Here is a 23,238-nt window from a genome sequence, read left to right as displayed (position 1 = left end):
TGTGTGTATACTGGCAGAAACAAGAACTATAAATATGCCTCCATATATAATAGGTAAAATGCATACACAAGCATATATCTATGCATGCTTTACTATAAGATAATACTCCATTCAAATGGGGAAATTATTCTCTACTTTCATGAACACCAGTCTAAGACCTTTTCCAGCAGGCCCTTAATTGTTTATTAATACTTTTTTTTTTATTAATACTGCTGTTTTCAACATTTATAGCAGCATTTTTATTGTCTCGGCTTTTACTTGTAGTTGGGTTTTTTTTGTCTGTAAACCATTCCAAGGGCACATATCATTTGGGCCAAATATAAATAGAATAAATAAGAAAACTTGCTCTAGAATAAAAATAAAATAAATTTAGTTATCCTCCTTGAAATTATATAATTTGGTGATTATAGGTTCATGTTTGTGTATGAGGAGCATCAAACTGTGTGTAACTAACTTAAATCTTAATTAGAAATGTATATTTAATATTTTGTTTTCATCCGTATCTCAGTTTCCTAAGGATAATTGTAGATGTGCTTTCCTTTCCTTTTATTTATTTTTTTAATATAGTTAGTTGAGAGTCCTATGTGGGGATAACTTTAGGTAATGTTTTTCTTTCATGCTCTTCCTATTGGGAATGGAGACTCAGTTCAGTTGGGAAGAAATAGTCCTTTGAAAACAGGACAGGTAGGAATAGTGAGAAAAAGGCTGGATTTTAGATGCTGTCCATGCTGGGGTATAGAGCAGATCTCTTCATTCAAGGAGGCAGAGATCATACTCTGCACAGTCTGCCAATGTACCTGTTTGGTAGGCTGTGAAAAGTATAGTGAACCTATACAGGTGGTCCTCAACTTACAACCGTTCGTTTAGTGACCATTTGAAATTATGACAGTGGTGAAAGAAGTCATTTATGACTGGTCCTCACACTTATGACTATCGCAGTGTCCCCCACAGTTACGTAATCAAAATTCAGGCACTTGGCAACCGGCATGTATTTACAACAATTGCTGCATCCCAGGGTCACATGATTGATATTTGCGGCTTTCTCAGCTGGCTTCCGACAAGCAAAATCAATGGGGAACTGCATGATTCACTTAACAACCACGTGATTCACTTAAAACCCTCTAATTCACATAATATTGTAAATCAGGTGCGGTCAGATGATGCTTCGCTTAACGTCTGCACTACTTAATGACGGATTTCCTTATTGTGGTTGTAAGTTGAGGACTACCTGTAGAGGGCAATTAAGACCATTTTCCTTTTCTGCCTCCTTCCTCAATGATCTTGACCAAAATGGTTGTGTTCTTCTGGCTGTTATGGAGAAACAGTCATTCTGATAAAGAACATGGTGATGGGGGAATTGTCTTGACTAGCTCTGTGCAAAAATTTGAAATGTTTTAACTTAAATGACCTGTCCCAACTATTTTGAGAAGTGTTCTGTGTTCAGAATAGTCTACTACTCCTAGTTCAATCCTGTATGTTTTGAGTTCTTTTCAGTCCTTATCAACATTATCTCACCTGCCCCCTGCCCCCATTAACAGCTATTTCCCACAGATAAAATGATTGCTGATTAGCTTACTGTTGAGAGAGTTAAATGGGCAAATTCATGGGAATCCATTTTAGTATTGCTAAGTACATTAATCTCATATATCATCATTTAAATTAAAAGGAAAATCCAGCACCATTATTTAATTTCCTAAAGGTGTAACTTCTTTAACCATCTGGAGATAATGAATGTTTACATATATTTTAAAACTTCTAACCATCTTGGATTTTCTGCTTCATTTAAATGTTTTTAGTATTTATGTAATGGGTTGCTTTATAGTCGGATTTTAATTGATTAATTAATTTTAGTTATTTATATGGTATTGTTTTTTTAATGGTTTGGGTTTTTGGTTTTAATTGTGAGCCACCCAGAGTCACCCGTTGGAGGAGATGGGCGGCATACAAATTTAATAAATAAATAAATAAATTTAAATCCTTATCCTCTTCCAATTTAATATTTGTCTTACCTCCTTGGGGTTTTAAGTTGAGCTAAATCAGAATATCATAATAAGGTTTACAGTTCATATTTTAAGTATTCAAAAAAATTCATGTACAGTATGTTATCCTATTAATTCATGCTATAATGTAAAATAGATCCCTTTGAAGAGTAAGATGGAGATATTGTCTTTCCTGCAACAACTGGGGAATTCGTAAATTACACATTGGCTTCCATTGACTTAAACCTTTCATAATATACAACTGGAACTAACTGTATTTTTTGTTGTTGTTGATGAAAAAAAGATTCTGGTACATTTTTAAGGAGGAGCAAATACTTTGAACATCACACAGGAACAAAATAAGGATTGTAGCAAACCAGAGTGTGCCACTGAGTGACATAGAAGAGTGAACATTCATTGAAAGTATTTCTAATTTGTTTAATCATTTAAACAAATGAAGTCTTTAGATTGTCAAGATATGCTTTCAAGAAAAATAGATTTGGTGTATGCTGCATTCTCTTTTCACCTGTGGAAAACACCCATCTTTTTGAATGTTAATTTTTATTACAGTTTAGTTAACCTCAGTTGTTCAAGCATTATAGGAAAAAGCATGTGAGCTGCAGACACTTTGTGATTGTGGGATATACATCAAGTTTTATCCATTTGTCTTTGTTGCATAGCTGTTAGTTGCATAACACATACATGTGCTATGTGTTTCAAACTGGGTATATACTGAGTTTTCAGTAGTTAGCTTAGAATGAAGTGAGCCTCAGGTTTGAACTTGACAGTCTTCTTCAGATTTGAAGATACAGAAAAAGAAAAAAAGAAATTAATTGTTTCAGCTTATTTAGGTGATCAGTTATTCCAAGCATACCCCAAACTTTTTTTTTTTTAGTGCAACTGATTATTTGTTAATGTTAGGTACTTGAGCCTAATAGTACTTCTCTGTATTAGTTATAGTACTCTATAATTTCAAATTTATGAAAAACAATTCTTGCTAAAATAAGTAACAAATCTGTAACCAGCCTGTTTCTAATCTGTGTCTTAATATATATGCCTCCTTAGGGAGCTTGTGTATTATTTCTTAATACCATATTATTGTGTGTAATTGAAAGCAGCTCATTTGTCAGAAATAAATGCCAGCATCTAATGTGCTGTAAGAAAAGAGTTCCTAGTAGCTAGTTTTCCCAGACTTTGGCAGCCCCTAAATCTTCTTGTAATTGTACTGCTTTCCTAGATGGAGTAGACTATTGTGCAAAAAGTTGATATAGCAGTGGGGAATTCAAAAATTAAGGAGAAGCTATATGTGATCAAGGTTCTCTCCAACCAATTGTTATATGTGGCCTAGTGATTGAATATATTGTAGACAGGAAAAAAAAGTTATTAGAATGAGAATAATACTTGATACCTATGTTATATTGCAATAACAGTGGCATTAGGAATATTGACTCCACTGTTGCTTTGCCTCTCACCATCCTTCGCTATGTTGTTGCTGTCTTAACTAACTGCTGTGTCTTGCTTCTCCCAGGCAGCTCCAGATAAACAGTGAGTTACAACAGTCCTATCTGGCCTGCTTCTTCACATCTATAGTTTGTCGAACAAATAAAAATTCAAAGCGGAGAATTTTTAAGATGCAAGAGCTGACAGTTTGACTAGACAGAGCCATTTTTAACAGGCTAAAATAAAATGAAAACCATGTTTAAATAAATTGCAACTTAGCACAAAGTGTTAATTCAGTCACATATATGACTGGGAAGATAGTCATGATTCAGTCTAATCTTTTGAATAGTTATTCCAGTCTTGGACATTGTTATTTCATGTTTTGATTACTGCAGTTTGTCTACAGAGGACTTGAAGTTTATTAGTTTCCATTAATAGTGACCATATCACTGCAACATTTAAAAATATGGCATCAATTACTAAGAGTTTTCTGGGCTTAATTCAGGATGTTAGTCTCAACATTTAAAACTTAAAGCAATTTAAGTATTTTAGCTTGTCCCATTTTGACTCTATCCAGGTGTTAAAATTTATTAACAGACTGTTTTGAGATCATTCCCACTCACAGACGGCCTGCTTTTGGGGCATATGACAACACTTTTTAATGTGCCATTTTCAGCAGTGGGGAACTCTCCTTCAGAACTAAGATCAGTTCTCATTCTTTAAGCTTTTCAGGAATTGATTGCTATTGGAGATAGTTGATTGACATTAACTGGGCTTATTAGTTTGATTAGTTTAAATCCTATTGATTCAGTTAGTTTAGTTTATGATTAGGTCCAGTTCTAATCTTAGTAAAGTCTGTCATGTTCCAAGTTAATAATATCCCTGTTAATGCATTTTGTGTTGTGCTTTGGCATGAAGGGAAAATTCTGAATATTGGAAGATTTTCTGATTGGAAAAAATTAATGAAAATGATTCACGTAAAAGGATTAAAGGATTGCAATACCAGTTCACATTAAGGTTTAATAACTCTTGCATATTTGTTCGATCCACAGTTTTATCTGATATTGTTAAATAGCTATTGTGGAAGGAATATAATAGAATGTCTATTTATATAACGTTTTCTTTTTCTTGGGGGAATGAATTGAAGCCTTTGAGAATATGCCAGATGACTTTTGCAGAGTTTGTTTACACTTTCTGAACCATTGTTTAACAACAGTTTAGCTTGCTTAAAATGATTAGACAAATTTCCTCCACCTTGGGCAAGATCAGCTGTGATTTATATGTATTAACATGACAGGAACTGTGGTAAATAAACAACAAATAGAAAGATTGGGAAATGAAATTGAACTATAAAACTGCAGGGCTTAAAGCTATAAATAAGCTGTCTTTCTTAAATAATACATTCTATAGAAGCAGCTGTATTTTCTGTCTTCATTGTACAGGTCACCAGAAAGGCCTACAGGGGACCTTCGGGAAAGAATGAAGAATAAGCGTCAAGACATTGAAAGTGAACCACAGAAACATAATACAGAAGAACAGTCTTCTCCTGTTAGGGTAGGATGCATATATCTCCAGGATTACTACAATTGTATTAGAAATGGAGAGATGTGTCCTGGGAAATATAACTGGGCACAGTAGGTTGGATCCATGTTTGTGTCTCTATGAGCTTCTTGGATTTATGGAGGGAATCAAGAGGGTCTCTGCTGATCTAATGGTATGATTTTCACCAGTTCCCCATAGTTTCTGCATCCCTTGGTATCACTTTTCACAAAAACTGTCCAGAGTGCTTTCTCAGGAAGCACTGGGTCTGGCAATTCTGACACCCCTCCCATTGCCATCGTTAAGCAAATCACTGTAGTTATTAAGCAACGATATTACATGGTCACCATTTGCAACCTCCTGCCAGCTTCTCCTTTGACCTTGCTTGTCAGAAGCCAGCAAAGAAGGTCGCAAATGGCGACCGTGTGACTGTGGGACACTGCAATGTCATAATAATGAGCCAGGCATTGAGCCCTCAGATTGCAATCATGTGATCTGTGATGGCTGGAACTCTGAGGACCACTCATAAGTACCACTCATTCAGCACTGCCACAAGTTTGAACAGTCACTGAAAGAGTGGTTGTTAAATGAGGACTGCCTGTATAAGTTTGTGAGAATGTTGTTATGAGCTGTTATGCAAAGAAAAGAATTTCATTGTTATTGAAACTTATTGAGTGACTGAATAGTTTTAATCCTGTTCTTACTTTCTCAGTATAAATTGTGGATTGGATTTACCCATGTGGGGCTCATACTTATGGTTATACTTCAGTTCCCAAGCCTTTTCAGTGTGTTAGAGTTTTGCTCAAGTGAAGTGTCTTTGAGTTTATTTTTTCATATATGTGTGCACATACACAGCCGTTTTCTTCCCTCTTTTTGTGGAAGAAAAATTGTTGTTCCCTCTTCTACCAAGGGGCCTGTAAGGAGAGTGAGAATTCCTTTTGGCTTCTGTTGGCTCAACTGTGAAAGTTTCTTTGTATAAATATAGCCATAACACCTTTTACAGATAGATCTGTAACAATTGTTTGTAGTTTGGTTTCAAACCTCTTAAGCTAGTCGCATTAAAATACAGGTGCATGTGGCAAAACCTGAGGATCCTGGGGGAGAAGATTTGTTAAAACTTGGCAACTTTATTTGATGAAGCAATACATTTGTTTTTGACAAGAAAAACAATAATTAAGATGTCACTTTCCTCCAATTTCAAAATATGTATGTTTGTTACTATTGTAAAGCTATAACTAAATTCGTTGAACAAATAAATTCAGATGCCAATGGAATGCTGTATTTCTCTCTTTTATGGTGTAAACTATAGCAGCTGGCGTATCTCTGTAAACCTAACTGGCATAGTAGTGCCTTTAAGAATCCTGAGGCCTGGTCTGATAGCTTTACTTCTTGTTATTCTTGTTAACAGATCAGTGGGATTAAAGCTTTGATTAGAATGTCTCACTATGGGGTTTTCAAATTTATTTTACCTTGTCACGGTCTCCAAGGAATTACCTTTGTAATCAGTTCTTAGATGTGCAAATTCTCCAATTTCATTCTCCAGATTTAGACCTCTGTTTGGCTGGAATGTCACTGCTAGTTCGATTTCTTAAAAAAAAACCGGGAGCATAAAAAAATAAATTGTTCCACACTTTCCACAAATGTTGATGGGTATCACATTTTTATGGCTGAAGTGATTTTGGGACATTGAGGTCTATCAGGCCATTTTTTTTTTAGTCATGTCTCACATTTACAGGTAGTCCTTGGGTTACAGTGGCAATTAGGACCAAAATTGCCGTCATTAAGTGATGTCATAAAGCACAACATCGTGTGATCGTGTCACTTAGTGATGACAATTCCAGCAGTCCTGGTTGCTATCGTTAAGCGAGGACCTCGTAACTGTGACTTCTGACTTCCTGCTGGCTCTCCCATTGACTTTGCTTGTGGGAAACTGGCAGGAAATGTCGGAAATCACAATCATGTGACCACAAGGATGGTGCAACGCCATAATAATAAGCTGGGCGCTGAGCACATGGATTGCAATCACGTGACTATGGGGATGCTGTGATGGACAGAACTCTAAGGACCTGTTGTAAGTCCCCCTCGTTCAGCACTGTTGCAAGTTTGAATGGCCGCTGAACAGGTGGTCGTAACCTGAGGACCACCTGTAACACTGTGTATTAGTTCAGATAGCAGCCCATATCTTTAAAGCAGCTAGGAGGTTGGAATAAGTACCAATGTTAGATTTGATTATTTGTTAGAAAGTTCTAAATTGAATCGTGTGGAAATATTCTTATTTTGGATAGGATAACTGGCTGATTCAGCTGGAGAACTTTTCATTAAGGATCTGTATTTGAGGAAATACACTTTGTATTATATTATTTAAATATATGTTTAACTTGTTAATTTAATGATTTTGGAACCATAATGATGATGATGGTGATGATAATGTGCTATTCTTCTTACAGAGTAGCTGAAAATTTATTCATTTAACACTTCGTTAATCATGTGTTCATGATTGACAGATTGAATAATAGGATTTTTGTGTGAAATTGAACAATAGGATTTTTTGAGTTCCTTTCAGATGTAACAGAGTAGTAGTTTCCATAATGTGTGCAATGAGAGAATTGCCTGCACGCTGTGATAAATTAACTAAAATATCTTATTTAATTATAATTTATCACCTTCTTGAACACCTATCTCTTAGTTCATTTTCAGAAGCTCCCTATGTTAGCTATGTTGGGGATGATATCAAACTTCCATTTTTACAATAGGAGTTTCTCTTATGTTCTTCTCAATACTTCCATTGTCTACTTTTGCTCCAGTAAATCCTCCCATAAAGACCAGGTTTAATAGAGGAGGAAGCTGAAGGAGGAAGAAGAATCCAGTCTGTCAGGAGTGCCCATTCTATTGGCAGATGAATGCAATTTGAGGCAACTTTCTTCTTTTTAATTTCCTTTCCTTCTTTTATGAGGTTTATGGACATTTCATAGTGTTGGAAGGTTGATCAGCTAGCAAAGTAAAGGCAACATTTGTCAGTTGGCTTTTATCTTCTGGTTTTCTAATTGCCTTCAGAGTCTATTTATTGAAAAGTGGATAGAAATATTTGAATGAATCACTTGCCTGTCAGATGTGAGATCTTCATATGGTTGCAGTCACCTTATATAAGTTATGCTATGTTCTGTACCATGGAAGGAGGTGCTGTTTTACTTGTATAAACTGTAGATGGCGTCTCAATCCATTCTACAGACTTAAAAGATTGCACAGTTGGATACTTCTGTCAATTTAACTTCTCAGATCCTTTGAAAGACTTTTTCTCCTTCGCTGAGCTACTCCTTATGTTGATGAAGACTTAATGGGTAGGAACGAAGAGTTCCCTCTAGCTCACTCAGTACAAGGCTGTTTAATTGATTTAGTTGTCTATCTGCTCCCTCATCTCATGGTTTATTTTACTTCTGCCCCTCTGCATAGAGGCCAGTGTTTTATTAGCTGTATGTTTGTGTACACAAATCTAACTAGCCCTCTTGAATGTCTTTCTTAGAAACTGAAACCTATCTTTTTATCTTCCACAAGAAGGCCTTATTACTTCTAACTTTGCTGGTTCAGTAACTTGCATTTATTGGACTAGCAGTCAGAGCACTGGTTACTGATATCCCCCAAACACACCCAAGTTTTATTACATGAGGTTGTAAAAGATAGTAGTAGAATTACTGTACTTCCATTTTAGGAGGTAATTCTAGAATGATAATAAGTATAGATAAAGGGTCCTTTTAGGTCTTATCGGCCAAATGTCCTTACTCTCGTTTCCTCAGAGAATACAGTTGCAAAATTTAGGTACCCTAGGCCAAATTATGTTTCAGTGGATCCCTAAGTAAGCAGGAACTGGAATAGTCTCTACATGGTATAAAGTTAAGCACTGCATCTTTCTGCAAATTTTAATGTATAATCTATGCGCAGTTGTTAGAGATTCAAAGTAAAAAAACAGGGAATTTGGCAATTGTTGAAGTTTGGACTGCCTTTCAATCCGTACTTCCCAGCATTTCTTTGGGACAAATAAATTTCCAGATGGTTCCCACGGCTAACTAAGAGTGTTTTTATTCTTTCTTTTGGGGTTTTTTTTCCTTCCTTGCAGAATTCTTTCTAGCTCAAAAATATTCTTAAGTCTACTTGCATACATTGCATATGTAAGATTTCAGAAATTTATTTATTTATTTATTAAATTTGCCCCCCGCCCATCTCCCCCCAGTGGGGGACTCTGGGTGGCTCACAACACATTAAAACAATAAATAAATATACAATTTAAACCCATAACAATTCACATTCACAAAAATAAAAGGGAAAAAATATTCTTAGGTCTGCATTGTATATTTGAGAACTCCCACAAATTTTTGATAATATTCGACTATGGGGACTGTGAAGTCCATTCCAAAACCTTTATTTTTCCTGTAAGTACTTCTTGGTGGATTGGGAGGCATGTTTTGACTTACTGTCTTCCTGAAATAGCTTCCGTTTCTTCACCAACTGTGATGCATTAGCTTCTAGGTTATATTGGCACAAAGTTGAATCCATTCTTCCTTCTACCTTGACAACATATTGTGGCACTGGCTCCTGCACAAGCCCAAAGCACAATAGAGCCACCACTGTGCATAATAACTGGCCAAGTGTTCTTTTCTTCAAATGCTTCACCCTTTTTTCTCCAAATATATCTTTTGTAGTTGTGGCCAAATAGTTCAATTTTTGTTTTTTTCAGTCCAAAGCATTTCATTCCAAAAACATTTTAGATTTATCGAGGCTTACTTTTATATGCTTTAGATGATGTCTTTTGTGATGAGGTCAGAGAGAAGACTTTCTCCTGATAATTTTCTCATGCTCATCATTGTTGTATAAACAGTGTTGTACTATGGACCTGTGGACAAGCACTCCAGTGTTAAAAAAACCCTTTTCATCATGTCAGTTGCAGTGATCTGTGAGTTCTGTTTTCTAGCAGAATTTTTTCAGATCTTGCCTTCGTCTCAACAGTTTCATTAACTTCCATTTCTTAACTGTGTTTTTAGTAGTTGAACTTACTAGCTGAAAATGTTCAGATATTGTTATATTGTCTTTCCTCTATTTGATAAGAGTGAATTGTCTTTGTTTTCAAATGCTCAGACAACTGCTTAGAGATATTCATGTTTGCTGAAAGTAGACAGAACAATCACAACCTGAAAGGTTAGAAGATTCAGTATTTGTTCACCTGTGGAATTGTGTTCACCAGGCTAATTGTAGGTCTAAAGAATCAGTCGCCTTTTGGAGCCTTACTAACATCTTTACATTTTTTTAAAAAAAAGTATTACTGTATCAACTGGAAGGGTGTCCAAACTTCTGCACCTGCCATACTCACTTTTTAAAAAATTGAATTTGTAAATAACTGCATTTATACGATAAGTATACATTCAGATTTGCTGAAATATGTTGTGTTTAACTTTGTACCACGTAGAGGTGTCAGCTTCTTTTCACTTAGGGGTTTAGTGGATGATACCATTTGATCAAGGGTTACATTTCATGCAATTGTAAAAATGAGGGGAATTTTGTTAGAACCATCAACAGAAGCTAAGAAATTAGGAAAGAGCATCGGGTAGGTTTTTAAATATATATATATATATATATATAGAGAGAGAGAGAGGGGGAGGGAGGGGGAGAGAGAGAGAGTATACATTTTATGCATTTAAATGTTAGATGCCTGTAAGTCAAAAGGTACCATTGGAAGACCTGAAGGACCAGGTTGGGGACTGATCGTCTTAGAGAAAATCTGTCTGTGTAAGAGTTGACATCAACCTGATGGCACATAATCAGTTGAAACAAAAGTTAATTTCAGAATTTATTAAATCATGTCTTAGTTTAGAAGGATGTGCAGGCATGAACTTTTGGGTTTTGAATACTCTCCTTCTCCGTTTATGCTTCTCCTTAAACTTACATTTTATATTATGCTGAAATACATAGGAGACAAAATGATGTGTTCAAATATAATTCCAACTTTTGATTTGTGAACAGATTGTGCTTTCAGTAAGGCACAGGCCTACTTTGGAGAAGCTAATTTTAATTTAAGAATTTAAGAGCTACACAAGCGCTTTATATATCTATGCTGCCCCATTGCTGCCATTTTGTACTTCCCTTAACTGTTGCTTTCCATAATGTATAGTGGGAGCAGATCATTACCAAACAATCCTGAAACCAATTTAAAAACTGGCTTCCAAATTGTGATTTCTTTTTTGGATGCTATTTGCTACAGCTTCTGTTTCATGCATAATAGGTAGTTTGGATTAACTGCAGCTTCCAGATTTGGTTTTCAACTTGCATGAAGGGAGTGAAGTAGCAATTAAGAGTTGAACACCTGAGTATAGGAAATTTCCTTTTTAGCACATAAGGGCTAAAAGCTTTGTTCAAAGCATAATCAGTATTGGCCTTCAATTTCATATTGATATTCAGGGACTCTAAAGCCCAAGGCTTGCTTCTGCTTATCTTATGAAAATCTAAACCACAGTTCAGCATTTTGTCTGGAATAGTACTCTTCTTTAAGTAGGTTTCTTGATGCATGATATATTACTAAATGTGTCAGAATATTTTATCAATTTTGATATTTCAGCATACAGTTTTTGAAAATTTGGTACTGAGTTATGAAAAAAAAAATCAGTTGTGAAGCTTACACTACAACAAATAAAGCTAACATAAAAATAGATTCCATCTTCTGCTTTGAAAAGCAGCTAACTTTCTTTATGTTTTCTTCTGTAGAAAGAGTCTACAAGAGGGAGGCACAGGGGAAAGGAAGATATTAAAATTACTAAGGAAAGGACCCCAGAAAGTGAAGAAGAAAATCCCGACTGGGAAACAAATAGAGACGGTAAACAGAATATGCTGTTAAACCTTGCAAACAACATGTATTTTGACTAGCCCTTTTATAAGGGTCAGGCAAAAGAGATTGTCTACAAAAATTGCTTGCTTTTTTCTTCCCCCTCTCCCCAACAGAGCAGAGAGATTGGAGAGAGAGAGATTTCAAGAGAGCAAGCTGTTTGCTCTTCTGCATATGTAGCCTGGGGCTGGAAGCCAGGGGCACACTATGCAAACAGCTTACAGAACTCTCTTGAAATCTCTTTCTCTCTGCTCTGCGAGAGGGTGGGGGATGGGAAGGGTCAGGCAAAGGAGAGATTGCCTACAGAATTTGCTTATTTCTTCCCTCCTCACAGAACAGAGAGATTGGAGAGAAAGAGATTTCAAGAGAGTAAGCTGTTTGCTCTTCTACTCATTGAGAACAATGCAATTGTGCTGGCAGTGGGAAAAGGTCAGGCAAAAGAGAGATTGCCTACAGAAATTACATCTCTAATCCATCTGCTCTGCAAGCGGGGGGGGGGGGGGGGGGCGGGGAGAAAAACGCAGGTCAGGCTCAGGATAACTCGAACTGACTCTAGTGGCAATTACGTGACTGAGAGAAGCTGTGAAAGTTGTAAATGGTCATAAATGGGCTGTGAAGCTATTTTTTTCAGCACCATAGTAACTTCAGTCGCTGAACGAATGATCAGTAAGTGAGGACTACCTGTATGCATTGTACCATTGACTTACAGATGACTTAATGACAGCCCGTGAAGCCATTTGGATGCACTCCTGCTGTTGTCTTGCTTGAGATGTCATTAGTGTACAAATTTTTAGAAGAGCAAACCCTTGTATGCTGTTGCTACCTATCTCAGGGAGGCAAAAACAGAGGAAAGGGAACAAAAGGAGGACATGGGAGGGGACTGAGTTCATGTATGAAAAAGAGGGCAAGAGTGAGAACTGAGCAATTTGAATTGTAGAGGTTACTGATTTTGTAATAGTACTCTAATGGCCTCTTTAGTGCCGAAAGAGCCAGTTTGGCAGTAGAGAAGCAATAGCAAGGGCACTTATTTCTGTCCATCTCTTCCTGTTTTAAATATTTTTTATCTCTTCTCCTTTGGGAAGAAAATTTACATTTGCATTTAAACCAGCCTATGGCTAGACTATCAGATTATAGGTTGTTTGAAGGATTGAAAGGAGAAAATGCATATTCTCTCTTGAACTTGCTTACACATCACTGAATAACTTCCAAAAAGCATGTTCACTTCCTAATTGGAATCAGTCTTAAATTAATCATGTGAAATCATAATGTCCATATATATTGAATTATGGCCACTTTTTAAAGTGTAATTGTATAAACAAAGGGTTTACTAACTGGTTGTCTTTGTTCCCTTCTTCCTTCCTACCTTCTTTTTCTTAACTTAAGATTCTGATAACGGAGATGTTAATTATGATTATGACCATGAACTGTCTTTGGAAATGAAGCGCCAGAAGATCCAGAGAGAGTTAATGAAGCTTGAAGAAGAAAACATGGATAAAAGGGAAGAAATAGTAATTAAAAAGGAGGTTTGTATCTTGAAAAGAATCACTGCATAGTCATAAATAACTAAATAAATGAGTGGGCATTTATTCAGTTATTGAATAAAGTAATTAACAGGTCTTCAGGATAATAATTTATCTGTTGCTTTTAATCATTCGTGTATATATATACATATATATCTACATACAGTACTGTGCAAAAGTTTTAGGCAGGTGTGAAAAAATGCTGTAAAGGAAGAATGCTTTCAAAAATATATATTGTAATTTTTTATGTTTACCAATTTACAAAATGCAAAGTAGCGAACAGAAGAGAAAACCAATTCAAATCAATATTTGGTGTGACTACCCTTTGCCTTCAAAACAGCATCAATTCTTCTAGGTACACTTGCACACAGTTTTTGAAGAAACTCAGCAGGTAGGTTGTTCCAAACATCTTGGAGAACTAACCACAGATCTCCTATGGATGTAGGCTGCCTCAAATCCTTCTGTCTCTTCATGTAATCCCAGACAGACTCGATGATGTTGAGTTCAGGGCTCTGTGGGGCCAAACCATCACTTCCAGGACTCCTTGTTCTTCTTTACATTGAAGATAGTTCTTAATGACAATGGCTGTATGTTTGGGGTTGTTGTGCTGCTGCAGAATAAATTTGGGGCCAATCACATGCCTCCCTGATGGTATGGCATGATGGATAAGTATCTGCCTGTATTTCTCAGCATTGAGGACACCATTGATCCTGTCCAAATCTCCAAATACATTTGCAGAAATGCAGCCCCAGACTTGCAAGGAACCTCCACCATGCTTCGCTGTTGCCTGCAGACACTCATTATTGTACCGTTCTCCAGCCCTTCAGCGAATAAACTGCCTCCTGCTACAGCCAAATATTTCAACTTTTGACTCATCAGTCCAGAGCACCTGCTGCCATTTTTCTGCACCTCAGCTCCTATGTTTTCGTGCATAGTTGAGTCGCTTAGCCTTGTTCCCACGTCGGAGGTATGTCTTTTTGGCCGCAATTCTTCCATGAAGACCACTACTGGCCAGACTTCTCCAGACAGTTGATGGGTGTACCTGGGTCCCACTGGTTTCTGCCAGTTCTGTGCTGATGGCACTGCTGGACATCTTCCAGTGTCAAAGGGAAGTAAGCATGATGTGTTTTCCATCTGCTGCATTAAGTTTCCTTGGCTGACCGCTGTGTCTACGGTCCTCAGCATTGTCTGTTTCTTTGTGCTTCTTCAAAAGAGCTTGAACAGCACATCTTGAAACCCCAGTCTGCTTTGACATTTTTGCCTGGGAGAGACCTTGCTGATGCAGTCTAACTACCTTGTGTCTTGTTGCTGTGCTCAGTCTTGCCATGGTGTATGACCTGTGACATGAAACTGTCTTCCACAATCTCACCTTAGTAGCAGAGTTTGGCTGTTCCTCACCCAGTTTTCAGTCTCCTACACAGCTGTTTCTGTTTCAATTAATGACTGTCTTTCAACCTACATATGAAATTGATGATCATTAGCACCTGCTTGGTATAATTGGTTAATCATACACCTGACTCTAATCCTACAAGATCCCTGACTTTGTGCAAATGTACAAAGTGTGCAAGTGTAAGAATTGATGCTGGTTTGAAGCCAAAGGGTAGTCACATCAAATATGGATTTGATTTAGATTTCTCTTCTGTTTGCTCACTTTGCATTTTGTAAATTGATGAACATAAACAATTACAATATATATTTTTGAAAGTGTTCTTTCTTTACAGCATTTTTTCACACCTGCCTAAAACTTTTGCACAGTATTCTGTGTGTGTGTGTATAATTAAAAGCAGCAGATAATGTGCACACCCATAAACATTTATTTTTATTTTTTAAATCAAAATTATTCTTAGTTTTCAATATATATTCCTTTCAAAGTTAAAATAAATGAATCTGAACTGCTAGATGACTCCTATCAGCAAGGAAAGCTGATGACATGTATTGATATTTTAGACTACATTTTAAAATATCTGATGAATGCTTATATCAATCTGATTTTTCTCACCAAATAAACAACAAATTGAAATTTAAAACTATCTCAATTTTTGTACTTCAGTGGTTCTTGCAATCCCTTTCTCTATTTGATAAAGGAATTGCTTTGTGGATCAATTTCATTCATACTTGGTTCTTTGTCTTTGCATGGGGATTGTTGGGTTATATAAAAGTATTAATTGTTCATTCTTTTTAAGATTTCTCCTGAGGCTGTTGGATCAAAATTATCATCCTCACCTTCACCAAGAAAATCAAGTAAATCTCCAAAATTAAGGTCAAGCCCCAAATCTTCCTCCACTGCTAGTAAGAGGGAAAAGAAGGTTTCAGCAGTATCTTCCCCCCTCCTAGAGCAACAGAGGTAAGTAGATTAGCATATTTTGTAAATAAAATGGCATCTTCTACTTTGATTGTTGTTATGGATTAGTGCTTTAGTTTACCAAGTAGTCCTACAACTCTATGGGGACATTCCCGACATGGAGGTGACCAGCAACAGTGGCATGCTGTGGTTTATATGAAGTAGGATTATTGTGAGGGAGACTTCTATGGAACCTGTTAAACACTAAGGGCCTGCTGCTGATTCTAGATGTGTTTTTTAGGTCAAGATTGCTTACATGATGAGGTTTTCTCCACTGCTTTTCTCTCAATGCAGTCCCCTTCAGATCTACTTTGGCAAATATTTTGGAGCAAGTTCTGAGGATGTAGTGGGGAGGAGTAATTTCTTTTCTCCTGGTTCACTGGATTTCATCCTTTGTGTGTACAGTTTTGCCAAATGGGTGCCCAAAGTATGTGTAGCAGATAGGCACATACAACCAGCTCATCGGCAGAGGCACAGCGGAAGATTTATCCATGGCAACTCCATCAAGAACAGCAATTGTTCATTTGAATGACCGTGGGAGACTTCAGATGGGAGTTTAATGTGATGTTTGTCTCTGTGTACAGCTGTTAGATCAGTTTTGTACTTTAGATGTCCGAAAATACTGCAAGGGTACTCAGGTAATGTTGTTATAATACAAGCTGATTTAATTTTTAAAATATTGGTTTGTGTATTGGTTTTTAGAAATTCAAAAAGCAACCACAATAAAAAGAAAGGTCCTCGTACCCCTAGTCCGCCACCACCAGTACAAGAAGACTCTACCCAAGGGAAAAAACATAAGGAAAAATATAAAGCTAAAGAGAGGGTAGAAGAAAAGCCAAAGGAGATAAAAGAAAGAGGGCGTGATTTTGAAAGACATAATAAAGAAAAAAAAGAGAAACAAAGGTAAATACAGTATATTTAATTTTTCTGTATTGTTCATTTGTCTAATTTTTATGTACTTGTAATCCATGAAGTATTAAATAAAACACAGACACACTTGTGTTCAGATTGCCAGTTACTTCCCACAAAGGATGTGCATTTACAATCTCTTTGTACACTTTTTGTGCACAGTAAGACTCATGAAATATTTCTCAGCATATGTTCTTAACGTTCTGAAAAGAATTGCTTTCTTAGTTTTCAGAATTGAACAAATATTCATAAATCATGTAATGCCTTTCATATGAGATAGGTTTTTATAACAGGGGTAGGCTAACTGTTACCCGCTCTGAAACCTTTTATAGCTCTGTGGAGCTTACTTTGATTACTATTGCTGAAAATTGGTAACATTTTAAGGCAGGAAACAACATGAAAGCTTTAATAGCAGAGTTTAAAAAACAGAGCTCTTCCCCCAAAAAACCAAAAATTCAGCTCCACCCAAATTTGCCAGTTTGCCCTACCCATTAAGGCCCTTATGCCCCCCCCCCCAAATTATTGAGGGCAAAATCTCTGATTTATAACCTAAGCAGTATTCCCAATTCTCCACTTCTGATTTTTGGAATTATGGGAATTGGCCTTTTTTCATTTTGTTCAGACATCCCCACGTTATTGCTAAAGGCTGGAGCAAAATCTAACCTCATGCAAGCGGGCCTGGTCTCACTCAACACAGTTTTCTGATCCTCTTTTTCTCTCTCTGACCTTCCCTGTGCCTTATCAAAATGTGCTTCAGAGGATCACTCAGTCTTCCAAAACAAATGTTGAGACAAATGGGCTGCGCGTGTGAGAAAATGAGTGGGAAAGGAAATCACTTCCTTCATTGTTCTATTAATGGAAAGATTCCTTAGATGGATGGTGCTAATGGATGCCACTCAGAGAGAGCTGAGAGTGTTTCCTGACTTGCAGATGTCTTACTAACCCTAAACCTTAGGTGGCTTGCCCTTTTTTGAATTTGTGGAAATGGAGAGTGGAGAGTAACCTGTTACTTCCATCTTTGGATCCCTGTCAAGTTTAGCACCCTATAGTATATTTTCCAGAAAGGAGCACGTTTCTCCCTTAAGTGAAGACATGTTGACTAGAGTTCCATGCTGTTGTAAATGACATTGTGTATATGTTGACTGTGTGAATATTCCTCAGAGATACCTCAGAAAGTTCCCATAGACAGAGACGTTCACCTAGTCCAGAAGACCATTCTGGTAGCAATTCTTCTTCAAGAGAATATTCTCCTGCCACAAGAAGAAGGCAGACATCTTGGGCTCCATCTAAATCCAGCAGTCATAAACATTCTTTTTCACCATCTTGCAGGTAGGACTTTTTAAAAAACGTATAAGTTATTCTGTATGTATGTATTTTAGACTTTGTTAATTCATGAGGGTTTGCTGCACTGTGAAAGTTAAAATGTAATAAAACATATTTTGATTGTTAGAAAAGTATATATCAGGAGGGTAACCTCCATCCCACACACATCTCGTGAAGGTCCCCAAACTGATACCCATTCCTTTTCTCACTCCACACTCTGTTTCCTGAGACTTGATACTGTCCTGGCCACCTCACCCTCTTAAGAAAAAGTGTTTATTTTGTTTCAGCAACTGATTTTTTTTTACTCTGCAGATTTTAATATAGCCTTGTATTGTTTACATTGACAGCTATTTCAAAGTTAAGTTGCCACATGGAAACTGGTTATTTTCAACAGGGGGTTCTTGCTGGGTAAGGAAGGGATATTCTTCACCTGCATGCAACAGCCCTCTCCATAAAGAATCCTTCCCGCTGTAGGGAGTCTTTGGAACAGCTTTCATTAACATGAAAGGGGGGTATTAAAAAATTTTTCTTGGTGTTGGGGGGAATGTTTTTGAGGGGAAATCAGTGCTGGAGAAGAAGGGGCTAACCATCCCCTTCCCAGCTCCAATGACCCGCTTTAAAAGATGGTTCTTCCTCAATTTTTGTTCTAAAGCCTAATTACTATGTGGGAGAGAGAGTGCATGTGTGGGAGAAACAGAACATTGAATTTTTCTTTGTGTTTATTGCAGAGAATTTGCCCATGGCCCCACAGTAAGGGGTGCCCCCACCTATTTTGGATTGTGGCCCCTCTCATGGTTGGGATACAAGCCCTTCATATTTGCCTAAGGCAGGTTAGGTCTTAGAATTAATCTTCCCATACCTGTAATAGAAGAAGTAATGTTGTACATAGGGTGTTCTACACGCAGGGTGAAACCATGAGCTGTGAGAAATGCCACAAGTAAGAAGATGAAATTTGACCTGTAGTCTTAACAGAATTTGCCCAGGGAACTTCTGCTATTTGGCATATATGGATATTGAAAATGATTTGAATGCTGCATATTTTTTAACCACCCAAAGCCATACGTTCTATTCAGATACTGGTGAAAACAAATGCCAAGCAATGAAATTGTGTATGGGGCAGGAATCAGCCCGGCTTTGGAACTTCCACTGCTCTTTTGGAACCAATCTGAATGCAATTTTAGCAAGAGATAATTATAAAGATGTGTGTGATAGTGCTCAGAATGTACGTAGTATCAAGATGCATATACAGTTCTGTGTCTGCAGGTCTGCTTCACCACCAACACAGCATCATTCTCCTGTATCGTCGAGGCATCATTCTTCTTCATCTCAGTCAGGTTCTTCTATTCAAAGACGTTCTCCATCACCACGTCACAAAAGAACTCCTTCCCCCTCTTATAAAAGAACAACTTCACCACCTGTAGGTCGATCTTCCTCTCCTTATCCTCACCGAGCATCACCTTCTCCACAGCAAAAACAGACATCTTCAAGGCATCGTTCCCCAGTTAGAGAGAGAAGCCGGCATGATCATGAGCGGATTTCACAATCACACGATCGTCGCCATGAAAGAAGAGATGGTATGAATAACCATAAAGACCATATGACTACAGACATTCCCCATTTAATGGAAACATTCTGTTCCAGAAAGCTTTGTGTAAACCAGTCTCAGCATAAGAGGGATTCCAGTGCATTTAATGTAACTTTTTTTTTTAACACAGGTAATATAAATGTTATATATGGTAGTCCTTCTGGCTCAAAGAAGACATGCTGTTATGCAGCTCATCTGTGGACATGGAGGTGGCTCTGCAGTCCCAATCTGGAAGCACAGAGTCTAGCACAAGGGGGGCACTATCCATTGTTGTAGTAACTGTGGATGTTATGTAACACCGCTCAGAGTTTTCTATCAGTTTTTGATGGCACCTGTCTTCAAAGCTGGTGGAGGCTTCCTAGTACAGGGCTCGCCAGCAGGTTCTGTCAGCAGCTGCAGCTTCTAGTTCCCTTGGCTGGAGGTCACAATGGCATAGGGTTTCTTTCACAATGTCTTTGTAGCGCTTGCCTGGTCAACCTTGAGGTCTCTTCCCAGACTGCAGTACATTATAGAGCAACTGGTGAGGCATACAGTGGTCATCCATTCTGATGACGTGTCCCCACCCACCGCATCTGAGCTCTGATAATCAGTGACTCAATGCTGGTGGACTCTGTGTGATCCAAGACCTCCAAATTGGAGACACGGTCTTGCCAACGAATGCTGAGGATGGAGCAGAGAGTGCACATGTGAAATTTCTCCAGTTGTTTGTTAATGCCTTCAGTACAGAGTCCAGGACTCACATCCTAATAGGTTATTTTTTTTTTACCTATATGATATTTACCTGACTATAAATATAGCAAAAATTTAAATATTTGTAACCTTGAGTTTATCTAAATCGAGTCTTACATAACCCAGAGAGTGGACTGCCTGATTTGTTCCATGAAAGTGAAGAAATGTCAGGTTCTGCTTCTCCTAGAAGTCTTTATGACCAGGTATGAAATTATTGGCGGCAGCATTTAGTTGAACGCAGAGTGCCACTATCATGCTGTCAGTTTCTTTATCAAATCTTGAGAATGGTGGATATTGACTAAACTCAGACTTCCCCAGCATATCTGCAAAGCATCAGGTTGAGGAAGGTTCCCATCTTGCCCCAGATTTTGTTGGAAGCCATTATTAAAGCTTATATAATAAAAGAAGCTTTCTGGAAAAGAATCAGCATGTAGTGGCAAAAGGAAGTTATTACTCATTACCCAGCTATGATACAGTCAGTTCCAGAAATATTGGGACATTGACACAATTCTAACATCTTTGGCTCTATACACCACCACAATGGATTTGGAATGAAACAAACACAATGTGCGTTAACTGCAGACTGTCAGTTTTAATTTGAAGGTATGTACATCCAACTCAGGTGAACGGTGTAGGAATTACAACAGTTTGCATATGTGCCTCCCACTTGTTAAGGGACCAAAAGTAATGGGACAATTGGCTTCTCAGCTGTTCCATGGCCAGGTGTGTGATATTCCCTCAGTACCCCAGTTACAATGTGCAGATAAAAGGCCCAGAGTTCATTTCAAGTGTGCTATTTGCATGTGGAATCTGTTGCTGTCAACTCTCAAGATGAGATCCAAAGAGCTGTCACTATCAGTGAAGCAAGCCATCATTAGGCTGAAGAAACAAAACAAACCCATCAGAGAGATAGCAAGAACATTAGGCGTGGCCAAAACAACTGTTTGGAACATTCTCAAAAAGAAGGAACGCACCGGTGAGCTCAGCAACACCAAAAGACCAAGGAGACAACGGAAAACAACTGTGGTGGATGACCGAAGAATCCTTTCCCTGGTGAAGAAAACACCCTTCACAACAGTTGGCCAGATGAAGAACACTCTCCAGGAGGTAGGTGTATGTGTGTCAAAGTCAACAATCAAAAGAAGACTTCACCAGAGTGAATACAGAGGGTTCACCACAAGATGTAAACCATTGGTGAGCCTCAAAAACAGGAAGGCCAGATTAGAGTTTGCCAAACGACATCTAAAAAAGCCTTCACAGTTCTAGAACAACATCCTATGGACAGATGAGACCAAGATCAACTTGTACCGGAGTGATGGGAAGAGAAGAGTATGGAGAAGGAAAGGAACTGCTCATGATCCTAAGCATACCACCTCATCAGTGAAGCATGGTGGTGGTAGTGTTATGGCGTGGGCATGTATGGCTGCCAATGGAACTGGTTCTCTTGTATTTATTGATGATGTGACTGCTGACAAAAGCAGCAGGATGACTTCTGCAGTGTTTCGGGCAATATTATCTGCTCACATTCAGCCAAATGCTGCAGAACTCATTGGACGGCGCTTCACAGTACAGATGGACAATGACCCAAAGCATACTGCAAAAGCAACCAAAGAGTTTTTGAAGGGACAGAAGTGGAATGTTATGCAATGGCCAAGTCAATCACCTGACCTGAATCCCATTGAGCATGCATTTCACTTGCTGAAGACAAAACTGAAGGGAAAATGCCCCAAGAACAAGCAGGAACTGAAGACAGTTGCAGTAGAGGCCTGGCAGAGCATCACCAGGGATGAAACCCAGCGTCTGGTGATGTCTATGCGTTCCAGGCTTCAGGCTGTGATTGACTGCAACGGATTTGCAACCAAGTATTAAAAAGGGAAAGTTTGCTTTATGATTATTATTCTGTCCCATTACTTTTGGTCCCTTAACAAGTGGGGGGCACATATGCAAACTGTTGTAATTCCTACACCGTTCACCTGAGTTGGATGTACATACCCTCAAATTAAAGCTGACAGTCTGCAGTTAACGCACATTGTGTTTGTTTCATTCCAAATCCATTGTGGTGGTGTATAGAGCCAAAGATGTTAGAATTGTGTCGATGTCCCAATATTTCTGGACCTGACTGTACTTTGAAGTGGCAATAAGCAATTGATTGGCAATGAAGGAAAAGTGCCCATTGATCAGGAACCAATTAAAGTGATAGACATGAATTAAATAGGTTGGGGAATTTGTCAACAGCTTCAGGAAGTTTCAAAAATATCTTGTGCAAAATATGTAGTAGTATGTCAGAATGGTATAGTATGGAGCAAATGGTGAACATTTTTAGGCCTCATTAATCTGAATTGATGGTTTCTGAAGCTGTCCTAGAGGGCCTTAATATAAGGCCTACTATAGATGAAACATAGCGGGATAAAGAATATCTGTAAAATGTAGTGTTTCTTTTCAAAGAAATCAAAATATGCTTTTGTGGCAATATTGTAGCTTTAAGTACAGTAGATTCATGGTGTACTATCCATAACCTGCATTGTGTGAAGAATCTGGAAAAGGCTCAAAATAGACTCAGGATTTATATATCTAGTGCTGGCTGCTGTTCTTTGTGGTCCTTCATAGCTTATTGTTTCCAGTGGAGTCTTTCCTTGCCTTCCAAATGGATTCTCTTTCCTGAGACCTTCAGGATTTTCTGGGTTCTGATTCTCTGCTTCATCCCAGTTTGAATCCTACATCAGTTTAACTACTCCATGCATCTGATGAATTGAACTGTAGTTTATGAAAGTTTATGCCTTTTAATAGAATTTGTTAGTCTGAAAAGGTACTACTAGACTCCTGGCCCTATCATGAAGCATCTGCTTTGAAAAGCAGTTTTCAGAACCATTTTCCTTCCTTTATTCTGAATGTGGATATTAAATAAAATATTCTCCAGACTTTCAAACTTTCCTTAGAACTTTTCAATTTAGGAATAGAAAGGTCTTAAGACCAGCAACTGATAGACTAAGAATTATGCTTAATCAGCA

At 37.8% G+C, this 23,238-nt stretch overlaps 1 protein-coding gene across 5 annotated transcripts in view; it reads left to right on the top strand.

Annotated features, from left to right (window-relative positions):
- ZC3H13 (zinc finger CCCH-type containing 13) overlaps positions 1-23,238 on the top strand; it is a 60,428-nt gene that overhangs the window by 18,070 nt on the left and 19,120 nt on the right. For 4 of the 5 annotated variants that reach the window (XM_088135209.1, XM_088135194.1, XM_088135199.1 and 1 more), the window contains 7 exons: positions 4,862-4,973; positions 11,706-11,814; positions 13,207-13,346; positions 15,527-15,687; positions 16,387-16,587; positions 17,755-17,922; positions 19,180-19,490. In XM_088135209.1, the coding sequence (XP_087991335.1) occupies positions 4,862-4,973; positions 11,706-11,814; positions 13,207-13,346; positions 15,527-15,687; positions 16,387-16,587; positions 17,755-17,922; positions 19,180-19,490 (1,202 nt within the window). The remainder of the gene's footprint in view (positions 1-4,861; positions 4,974-11,705; positions 11,815-13,206; positions 13,347-15,526; positions 15,688-16,386; positions 16,588-17,754; positions 17,923-19,179; positions 19,491-23,238) is intronic. The other variant, XM_088135222.1, reaches the window with a different exon arrangement.

The sequence above is a fragment of the Python bivittatus genome, unplaced genomic scaffold (assembly GCF_059951505.1).
Source record: "Python bivittatus isolate LINGU-HERP-01145 unplaced genomic scaffold, Pbiv_v1 ctg000020_np1212, whole genome shotgun sequence".
In the NCBI taxonomy this organism is placed as follows: Eukaryota; Metazoa; Chordata; class Lepidosauria; order Squamata; family Pythonidae; genus Python; species Python bivittatus.
This window is presented reverse-complemented; position numbering and strand designations above follow the sequence as displayed.